The sequence below is a fragment of the Hyperolius riggenbachi genome, chromosome 5 (genome assembly GCF_040937935.1).
Source record: "Hyperolius riggenbachi isolate aHypRig1 chromosome 5, aHypRig1.pri, whole genome shotgun sequence".
NCBI lineage: Eukaryota > Metazoa > Chordata > Amphibia > Anura > Hyperoliidae > Hyperolius > Hyperolius riggenbachi.
In genome coordinates, this window is record NC_090650.1 from 331291845 (window position 1) to 331303311 (window position 11467).

Consider the following 11467-nt stretch of genomic DNA (forward strand, 5'->3'; position numbering starts at 1 on the left):
GTAGTGAACAGCTGGTACTTATCCGTTAGCCGGGCGCATCCGGCAGGTGGCGCTAATTACTATTCCCCCTCCAGGCCGACATGGATAGTAGGGAAAGCTGTAACTCTGGTGGAGTTTTGTCGCCACCTAGAGGATGCGCCCGGCTAACGGATAAGTACCGAACAGCTTTTGGCAAAAAAACACTTTGAAAATCACTCTGTTCAACAATTTTTAAAGCGATTTTACAGTTTTCTTATACTTTACATTGAGGCGTAATTTCCTCTTAAATGCTGCAGGACCCATGTTTGCGTTTGGGAAAAAAATCGCTCTGGTGTGAAAAAATGCTACATGCAGCGCGTTTGTGAGTTTGATAAAATCACAACACTGCTGAGGGAACACCCTCATAGGGTTACATTAGCCAAGCACTTTTCAAAGCGCTGGCGATTTGAAAAGCGCTCAGAAACGCTCTTGGTGTGCACCAGCCCTAAGATGCAAGGAGTTTTGGCTTGCATGCAGATGTTTTGAAAATTGCACACAACTTGGAAAACCAGGGCCAGCCAAATGTGTCAGTTTGTGCAGTTTGAATCTGCACAAGGTGCCATGCTGTCCTGAAGTCACAATTCACTAAGCTCATGGCACTAAGGGCTGAGACACACCAGAAAAGCTCCCCAAACGCTAGAGGTTTCAAAAGCTCTTCCCAATGTAATGCTATGGTTTTTTTTTACAATACCTCATCGCTCCAGTGTGCATAGACACAGAGGATAGTAGGAGGTTTCAAAAACTCAAAACGCTCAGAAAAACTCCTCTAGTGTGCACCAGGCCTAACTTGTACTCTTCTAATGCTGACCAGAGAAGGGAAGGTGTAGTAAGTAGACTGATCATATATTTGATATAATATTGTATCAACAGGAGTTTTTGCAATTGATCAGCATCCAGATAAGATCAGTTGTGCAGGTTGGAACATTTTTAGCAGGAAAGCTCTCTACTCCTCTTTCCCATATGTGACCACTATATGTTCACAGTGGGATGTTGCTATGCAAAAGCGAAAAAGTTGCATTGCGCATTATACGTGTGGTGCAACACATGTGGTGAAGCATAGAGTAATTACAAAGTATGCTTTGCTGCAACTGTACCACATAATACATATTTTATGTGGTACTGCATCCACCACCTTATTATGGCAACGGCCCTCTGCTGCTGAGTGCTTGCTCCCAGACCACCAGGACTGAGGACGCAGCAGCAGAGGGCTTCCGACCTGCCCACAAAACACTTGTGCAATGAATCTCTATGAGAAGGTTCATATCTGCACGTTGCGTCCCCTTCGAGGTCCTCAAATCGGTCCCTGTGCCATTTTTGGGGCGCTTTTGCTATAATGGAAGGTATAGAAAGAGCGCTAAACGCTCACAAAGCCGCTTTATGCGGTGGTTGCGTTCGCATTTTTTAGAATAAATACATTGTGTTTATTATTTTACGGGTCAGAGTTCACTTCCTGACTTGCGTAAGGTAGTGAATGACAAAACTGCTCTGGAAAAGCACTTAGAAAAGCGCTTTTACCAAAAACACAATGGAGCCCCGGGAGGGGAAAAAAACTGCGCACAAAAATGCAAACCGCTTGCATTTGCGTTTTTGTTTTTAGGTGCAAATGAAGCCTAAAGGCAGTCACCTGCATGCTTATTTCAGGTGTGTGATTCAGACACTACTGGTGCATGCCAGGCAACTGGTATTGTTTAAAAGGAAATAAATTTGGCGGCCTCCACACCACTCTCAGGTCAGTTGTCCTGTACTGTCAATGATACTTCTGTTATCCGTGTGGATAAATACTTGCTGGAGCTTCCTGGCTGCATGTAATATGTCTTGGAATCCACTGGAGGGCTCAGGAGTTGCAATTTGTTAACAGGAAAGTTTCATTTTCCTCATTTGTATGTGGAACGCCACATGCTTCTGCTTTGCCGGACATCTTCACCTCTTAATTATCCATTCACAATCCCTTCTAAACACAGCTGGAAAATTACAGCTTGTCTTCTTTTATTATTAGTCATTCTTTTATGGCACTCTGCGTGACAACACTGCGATGGCTTCCTGTCAAATTTGAACACAGTTTAATATTTTGATTCTGTCTTTGAAGTTTTGCCATTTCCTTGTGCCCAATTCCAATACTGTTACTGCTATTTACCATGTGGGTTTGTGTGACATTTACAAGGCAACACACGCTGTAATGTTTTTATCTGTTGTTGTTAAAAGGAACCTAAGGTGAGAGACCTATGGAGGCAGCCATATTTATTTTCTTTTAAGCAACACCAGATGCCTGGCATTCCTGATTATCTCTCTGGCATCAGTAGTATCTGAAGCACACCTGAAACAAGCATGCAGCTAATCTTGTCAGGTTTTTGTCAGAAACACCTGATCTGCATGCTAGTTCAGGGTCTATGACTAAACGTATCGGAATCAGTCAATCAGCAGGACAGCTAGGCATTGTTTGAGGGTGACTTCACATAGTGTGGTGTAATTGTCCTGCCGCAGGGGAGCCTACCTCAGAACAATTGCACTGCTCCATTTCATGTTTCATATAGAGAGGTATTTTAACCACTTCGCATCCAGACCTCGTTTCCTCCTTATGGAGCAAGGCAGTTTTGATGTTTTGGCTATGTCGCTATTTAATCAGCAATAACTTTATCGATATTTATGACACCTAAATAAAATATATGTTGTTTTTTTTCAAGACAACCTAGACTTTCATTGTATGGCATTTTTTCCCTTAACCAAATTTGTTTTCTATGCATTTTAGCAGAGCAGTGCTTTTCAGCGCTGCTAGATTTGGGCGCAGCCGGCGCCTCCATAGACTACAATAGGAATCATTCAGAAGACGGAGTCGAAGTTGCTTAAAAACATAATAATTCGGCCTCCAGCAGTCGCTGGAAGCCGAATTATTTCATTCCCCCACTATCCATGTCGGCCTGGAGGGGGAATAGTAATTAAATCGGCTCGGACTTGTGCAGAAGCAGGATCAGCCATATACCGGCTGTATCCTGCGCCCAAGTCTACCGGCGCTGATTTCAAATGTACTCCATTTTAGGGCTGGTGCACACCAGAGCGGTACTGAAGCGCTTTTTTGAAAACGCTTGCAGGGGGGGGGGGGGGGGGGGGGAACTGCTTGGCTAATGAAAGTGAATGGATAGTGCATACCAGAGTGGTTCGTTTTTCCCACAAACGCAAACTCCTGTCCTGCAGCATTTTTTAGATTTCTGAGGCGTTTCTGCCTCAATGTTAACCACTTGAGGACTACAGTACTAAACCCCCCTAAAGACTAGGCCATTTTTTGTTAAAGGATACCACAACTGAAATGTGGCATGATGAGATAGACATGTGTATGTACAGTGCCTAGCACACAGATAACTATGCTGTGTTCCTTTTTTTCTTTCTCTGCCTGAAAGAGTTAAATATCAGGTATGTAAGTGGCTGACTCAGTCCTGACTCAGACAGGAAGTGACTACAGTGTGACCCTCACTGATAAGAAATTCCCCTTTTTTACCTCTTTCCTGCTCTCAGGAGAATTTTCTGCTAGGAAAGTGTTTTATAGTTGGAATTTCTTATCAGTGAGGGTCACACTGTAGTCACTTCCTGTCTGAAGGTGCGTACACACATGCGACTATAGTCGTTTGTAACGATCGTTCCCCGATCTTTACCAACGACGATCGTTACAAAAAACGAACCAACGACTATTAAGGCAAACGACGAACGAGGCAAATCGCTACAAAACAAAGTTCTGTCTTGGCGGATTTTTACCACCGACGATCGTTAGCAAAAGTGGTACATCGTTGGAAACGATCGTTCGTACCAGGCTGGACATGCGCATTTCACTTTTTCTCCAAGGAACTTTACAATTTTATGCGCAGGCGCATTAAGTGCTTTTACGTGGTGTAACGTTCGTTCTAACGATGTGATCGTTACACACTTTTTACAACTAACTTTACTTCGGTCGTTCTTTCGTCAATTAAAAGATCGTTCGTCGTTGACAACGAACGATCGTTGTCGCATGTGTGTACGTAGCATTAGTCAGGACTAAGTCAGCCACTTACATACCTGATATTTAACTCTTTCAGGCAGAGAAAGAAAAAAAGGAACACAGCATAGTTATCTGTGTGCTAGGCACTGTACATACACATGTCTATCTCATTATGTCACATTTCAGTTGTGGTATCCTTTAAGTGGGCCACTGCAGCTTTAAGGCCTCGCTGCAGGGCCGCACAACTCAGCACATAAGTGATCCCCCCCCCTTTTCTCCCCACCAAGCTTTCTTTTTTTTGTTCCCTGAAAACCCTCCCTCCCCCCAGCCAGCCAATGACGCGATCGGCTCTCAAAGGCTTCAGCCTATGAGAGCCGATCGCTCTCCTGTGTGCCAGGGGGCACAGACGCGTCACACAGCTGTCCCCAATACAGCGCTGCTGCAGATCTCCAGCACTGTACTTAGTGAAGAAGAGATGGCGTCTAACGGGGCGGAGCTCCACCTTCCAACCAGAAAATGCGTGCGATCTCCTGCAGTAGCCGGCCCTAGGACTTGACGCCAATTGGTCGTGGGGCTGCCGCCGCGGTCACGCCGATGCATCAGGAAGTGAACAAACAAATCACTCTTCAAAAGTGATTTAAAAAGCGCTTTACAAAAAATCAAAGTGCGCAGGTAAGTGCCGGGAGGGGAAAAAAAATCAATCGATCTGGGAATTTGATAGAATCGATTTCTGATCGATTCTATAGGATTGATCGATGGCTTAAATCGACCAGTGTATGAGCCCCTTTACTGTAAGCAAAACACAAAGGTAAAACAGTTTGTGACCAGCTATTTGTTGATTCCTGTGTTAAAACACGGTGAAACATAGATAAATAATTTACTTTTGGACATATAGTATAAACAATGTTTTTTGGTTGTTTTAAACACTTTAAAAACACACTGAAAGCAACTTATAATAGTTATACTATACTTTAACAATTAACAACAAAAATATGTACTAAGAAAAGTATGGTATATTTTATACACGAAGGCACCTTTGTTTGTATCTCTGAAGGTTGTAACTTTATACGTTGTTTGTAAGCATGGGGCTGTCTGCATAGCAGTCTACCTTCATTGCAACTACCACTTGATGGTGCTGTTCAACAATGCTTCATAAAGTAACAGGCTGTTTTTTAACCTCATTGAGGACCGTAGGCTTACACACCACCACTCCCCCAACACCCCCCCCCCCCCTGCATCGGCGTGTGATCTCCTGCAAAACCCGCCCCAGGACTTGACACCAACTGCCGTTAGGCGGTCCTAGGGTTGCTGCCGCATTTCCCCATTGGCGTGGCGCGTCGTTAGGTAGTAAAGTCTTATATGCTTGCATTTTTTTCTTGTACGACTGACAAGTGTCAGTGTTCTTTGTACCACAAAAGTATGTTCACATAGGAGCCCATTAAGAATGCATTGAACATGTGTTTGAGAACATTTCTGTTGACAAATACTTACTGAATAAGTACTTTTATGGTGATAAATACTGGAATTGTTCTTTCAGCATAGTTATAAAAGGGTTTGCCTCCAGACAAGACTGACATTTTTCAAAGTATACGCTGTTTTTCAGAAAACATTATCTGATGCCACACTTCAGCAGATTTACGAATTATTATTTTTTTTTTTCAACAATAAGCTTTTATTGAGAAAATAATAGCATAAAGAAGAAGTACATACAGTATTGCCCAAATTGAGGGGCAAGCATATCATAGCAGAGGAATACCGGTAAAAGAAGTTACAAAGGAGAACACCAGAGCATACAACACCTAGGCCGATATGTAATTCACTTTTTCACGTGAGTTATCTCCTAAAAGATCATTTTTCATCTTCTCTTTAAAATAACTTTTCTGCACTCTTCAATGGAAAAAGTAGCAAAAAGTATGTGAAAAAGTACTATCAAAATTATTTAGAGTGTTTTCTTGCATTTTGCTGGTTTGAAAGGCGGTTTATTAGCAAGTTGTGAAAATATCACCTAGATGAAAACTCAGGAGAAAAAGTGAATTGCATATGGCCCCTAGGATGAAAAGCACATTTATTTGAAACATCATCACAGGATTCAAGCCAATCAAACCAGTATACAGTATCGAGGAAGTTGTGCAATGTTTGGGCTTTCATGGTCAGCAATTTAGGAATCCCTGGAGATAGTCCAGGAGGAAGACCTGGATCTTCTGACTGTGGAACGCTGCATTGCCTTGTACATACCACTGAATACAGTTATGCATTTTGTAGGCCATGTCAGATTCCAGCCAGTCAACACACAACTTTTTCCTTATGCCTCCATGGCAGCACCAATGGGTAGTAGTCCCGCCCCCTACCCCTATAGGACAGGTAACTAGATAAATTAAAGGTAGGCTGACTCCACCCTGTATAATTTTTTCGTCCTCAGCCTCGACTGTGTAGCTAGATGCAGTGCACTCTTACCTGTTCAGTTTTCCATCAGGTTGGCCTCTCCTGGTGTGGCAGTAAAGACTCTAATAGGGTTTTCATGCATGACCCCGTTCTGCTGGTCTTGGGGGTCATGCACTGGACACCTTTGGGGCTGTCAGGTGGGAGGCTAATAGCTTCCCTTTTCAGTAACTGGTGCTTTAGTTACACCGGCTAATAGCTGGTCAGAGACTCTGGGTCTCCTGGTTGATCGGCGGGGCTGCGCTCCGGCTCCCGGGAGTTTCATCTCGCCTCTCTGCGTGTGCATGATGTCACTTCCGGTTTGCGCTCCACGCAAACCAGAAGTAGGATATATAACTCTGCAGCGTGGTTGGCTATGCGTGCCAAGCCTCAGTATGGCTGGGGGGAAGGAGGAGGCTGAGGGGGAAGGCTGGGAATAGCCTTCTTAAGCAGCCAAGATGGCGAAATCAGCGTCCTCAGTTCCCAGAAGCGCAGGGACAAGGTCACGATTTCTGCCACTTGGTTTTTTCCTTTTGATTTAAAATTCCTCTGAAAAAGGTAAGAGGGGAAGCAGTAGGTTCACTGTCCACTCTACGTTCTTTTCCTTTGGCCTCCTGATGTTTTGGGCTGTGCTTGATTTTTAAGTAGTGTATCTGTTTATCTTTTTACAGTTACACCCTTAGACTCCCAGATCATGGACCCATCTGTGCCCGTCACCGTCATAGACCTGCAACAGACTGATGGATAAGATGTGCTGAAGGTAGGTTTTTCTCCCTATTTAGGCAAAAGAGTGCGAAGATATTAAGACAACCTGAGAAGAATCCAGAACCTCAGTCACCCCGGAAGTGTTCTTCTAAGAGAAAGCATCGGTCTAAGAGCAATTCTCCTAAGAACATCACAATAAGCATTCCCCAAAACATTGTTGGGCATGTGGAGAAGATACACTTCCAGGAAAGCTAGTGTGTGCAAGCTGTTTTGGCCAAATGTCCAGAGAGGAACAACAGCTGGTAGAGGTCTCTAACCTTATCAGGCAAGCGGTACAGGAGTCGATGTCGCAGTACATAGCAAGCCTACCGCAACCTGTTATACCCTCTGAACCGATGCCGTCTACCTCCAGTCAGGAAGAGGATGTTGACATGGAGGAGAGTGAAGTCAGTTTTAACTTTGTGCTGGTTGAACCCTCTGTACGCGGTGAGGCAAGCTATCGAATGGGAAGATGACTCTGAAGATGAATCCGAAAAATACAGGAAAAGAAAAAAGACTAATTATAAACATCTCAAAAGATCTTGCACGGCTTTCCCTTTCATGGACGAAATCAGCGAGGTGATACAGGAAGAATGGCAAAAAGCAGAGAAAAGAGTTGCTATGAGTACTAGACTATCAAACTGTCTGAGGCGATGGGTGGTAAGAACAGTATCCAAAGGCCACAAGTGGACTTTCAAACACGAACCACCAGACATACTTTTTACGGAAGCAGGAAATTTGAGCGCATGAGGCAGGTGGACAAAAAGGGCGCCGCCATTCACTCCCATAATAAATATCGTTTAATGGGCGCCCAACAGGAAAAAAGGGCGCCGGAGAAAAATAACGTTTTAAAAGCGGCGCCCGGAGACTTTTAATGTTTTATAACTGCTTCTCATGATTACCCATTATTTAATGATTTATAATTTTTTAAACATTATTTTGAAACGAAAAACAGTACAATATTTTTTTAAAACATTACTTTTAAACGAAAAACCGTACAATTTTTTTTATTTTTTAAAACATTTTTAAACGCAAAACCGCCCCATATTTTTTTTAAAACGTTATTAATGCTTATCACAGGGGGGTCTTAGGTTTAGGCATCACAAGGAGGGTCTTAGGTTTAGGCACCACCAGGGGGGTCTTAGGTTTAGGCACCACCAGGGGTTCTTAGGTTTAGGCACCAACAGGGGGGTCTTAGGTTTAGGCACCACCAGGGGGGTCTTAGGTTTAGGCACCAACAGGGGGGTCTTAGGTTTAGGCACCACCAGGGGGGTCTTAGGTTTAGGCACCAACAGGGGAGTCTTAGGTTTAGGCACCAACAGGGGGGTCTTAGGTTTAGGCACCAACAGGGGGGTCTTAGGTTTAGGCACCAACAGGGGGGTCTAGGGGTTAGGGATAGGTACAGGGAGAGTACTGTGTGAGAGTAGGGTTAGGTATAGCTTTAGTAAAATTCGTATTCATGTTTTATAAAACGTTATTATAAATTTCACTTTTTAAACAGGGAAGATTAACGTTTTTAAAATTGCCGATTTCATACACATTATTTAATGATTTATAACTTTATAAAACATTATTTTTAAATGAAATATAGCACAAATTTTTTTAAACGTTATTTATGATTATCGTTTAAAACCCTGCGCCCTTTTTTCCCGGCGCCCTTTTTAACGTACGCCTTTTTACTCCGTCAAAGATACCAAGCTCACAAGAAAGGAAAGATATCCTTTTAAAATACATACAGGACTTATTGATGAAAGAGGCCATTGTCCCCATTCCACCACGGGAGAGAGGAACAGGAATTTACACTCCATTGTTCTATGTCATGAAAAAAACAAAACGACATAAGACCAGTGTTGGACCTCCGAAACATTAAACAAATTGATAGCGCTTCCGCGATTTAAGATGGAATCACTCCAGTCCATAATTCAGAACATCAGACTGGATGTTGTCCATAGACTTAGAAGACGCGTACTTACACATCCCCATACATCTAGACTACCAGCATTTTCTAAGATTTGCCATAGGAGACTTGCATTTTCAATGTACCTGTCTGCCTTTCGGTATCAGCACAGCCCCTAGAACATTTACAAAAGTTCTTATTCAGATAGTAGCTGCTCTTCGACTGAGTAATCTGAGACTTTACCATTATCTGGACGATATCATCCTACTGGCTCGGGACAGACAAATAATAGTCCAGCAAAGAGACCTACTGATAGAGACACTCCAGCACTATGGTTGGTTGATCAGTTGGCGGAAAAGTCAGTTGACACCAACTCAGGACATGATATTTCTAGGAGCCAGGTTTCAGACAACCTACAATGGCTATTATTCATAGAAGTGCTGTCGGTAAATGAAATCCGTGCGGGGAAACACCGCTGTCGGTATTTCAGCCTTCTGGGTGGTCATTCATAAAAATGTTGCCTGTTGCGGTAGGAGTGCGGAGATATCCCGCTGTAGGCTGTCGGTAGGCATGCGGAAACAGGAGAAGCTGGCCGAGTCCCTCCATGCGGTGTTCTCTCTGCTGCTGCTTGGGAGGTCTGTCCCATTCACTTATATATACTCCGCATGCCTATCGCTACATCCAGGGGAGCGGTAATCCCCATCCACATACCGCCTACGTTAGTTTTTATGAATTGATATTTTCTTACATTTCCGCATAGAATCACCGCCTAATGCGGTGATTTATCGTTCTGCTCGGAAAAGTCCACTTCGCATGCTGAAACAGCCTTTATGAATACACATTTTGCTTGGTGGTCGGTAAAGTCGGCTGTTTTTAGCATTTCCGCATGCGGGAACGCTTTATGAATGATAGCCAATGCAGTGCGCCTACCAGAAGAAAATAAATTGAAAATCCTAAGGAAGATACAAGAGATCCTGCCCTGTGGTCACCTGAGGGCGAGACAGTGTCTAAGTCTACTCGGTTTGTTCACCTCAACAATTCCCAGGGTGAAATGGGCACAATGGCATACCAGGCCTTTCCAGTGGGGTTTCTTAACTCAGTGGCGGAAGATAGATCTACTGCAATGGATCCAAATAACGTCGGCAATGAAAAACAGTTTGTATTGGTGGCTGAACTTAAACAACATGTGCAAGTATCAACCGATCCGGAAATAAAAACCTGTTCTGATAACCACAGATGCGAGCTCCAAGGATTGGGGAGCACACTTGTCAACCCAAGTGGCACAGGGGACATGGAATTAGGAATCATCACGAGATCCTGCAAACATCCTGGAATTGAGGGCGATCCTCAGTGGCGTAGCTAGAGATCATGGGACCCTATAGCAAAACCTTCATGGGGCCCTCAGCTGGGGGCACTCTTAAGCAATGCAGCGTGTCCCTACCCTATGGATATGAGTTTTTTTGGGCAATTTACATTCTCATGCAATCAACACTGCACATAGTCCATGGGCACTGAGACAAAGTCAGAAGGTGGAGAAACACAAGAAAGTTAATGGTGAATACATCAAGTACCTCCTGGCCCCCTATGCTCCAGGGCCCCATAGCAGCTGCTATGACTGCTATGGCTATTGCTACGCCCCTGGCAATCCTATAGGTCTTGAATGTTTTCTCCCATCAAGTCACCAACACTGCAGTACTAGTGAGGAGCAACAACAAGACAGCGGTTGCCTTCATCAACAAGCAGGGGAGTACACGCAGCCTCAGACTACTACAACAGACGGCATTAATTATGCAGTTTGCAGAGACTCACCTAATAAGTTTGGAAGCCATGTACATTCCAGGTACGAAGAAGAGGAAAGCAGATTATCTCAGTCGAACATCAGTCAACAACAACAAATGGGTTCTGAATCAGAAGATCTTTCACAAAATCTGCAAGAAATGGGGAACCCCAGAGGTGGACCTCATGGGGACAGTTCAAAACACCAAGTGCAAACGCTTTATCTCCAGGAGCTATTGTCATCTGTTATGATCCCATGCAATGCAACAAGTGCAGAGCATAAGAATTGCATGGAGTGTGGTTGTCACTGATATGGAAATACTGAGAACAAACCAGGGTGATGTTTAAAGGTTTATTTGTGAGAATTGCAATATATAAATACACTAACACATACATGTGGATAATGCAATACTGGCAACACAAGTGAACTGTACAAGAATTTGTATGCAAAGGATACAGGAGGAGATTATCCCAACCCAATTTGTATATACAAGTGCTCCCTGCATATACTGGGATATGCAGAGCAACCAGTGTATATACACAAGATCTGTGTGCACACAATCCCTAACCCCGCTTAGTAAGTATGTACAACCTATTTACAAATATATACACGGAGCATATGACCAGGCAATATAAACAGACAAACAGCA

At 43.6% G+C, this 11467-nt stretch overlaps 1 protein-coding gene across 1 annotated transcript in view; it reads right to left on the reverse strand.

Annotated features, from left to right (window-relative positions):
• The window catches only part of LOC137517719 (maternal DNA replication licensing factor mcm3-like), a 66769-nt gene extending 57419 nt beyond the window's left edge, over positions 1 to 9350 (reverse strand). Inside the window, exon 1 of the mRNA XM_068234737.1 lies at positions 9285 to 9350. Within this exon, the coding sequence (XP_068090838.1) occupies positions 9285 to 9287 (3 nt within the window). The 5' untranslated portion in view covers positions 9288 to 9350. The remainder of the gene's footprint in view (positions 1 to 9284) is intronic.
• Between the last annotated feature and the right edge of the window lie 2117 nt (positions 9351 to 11467).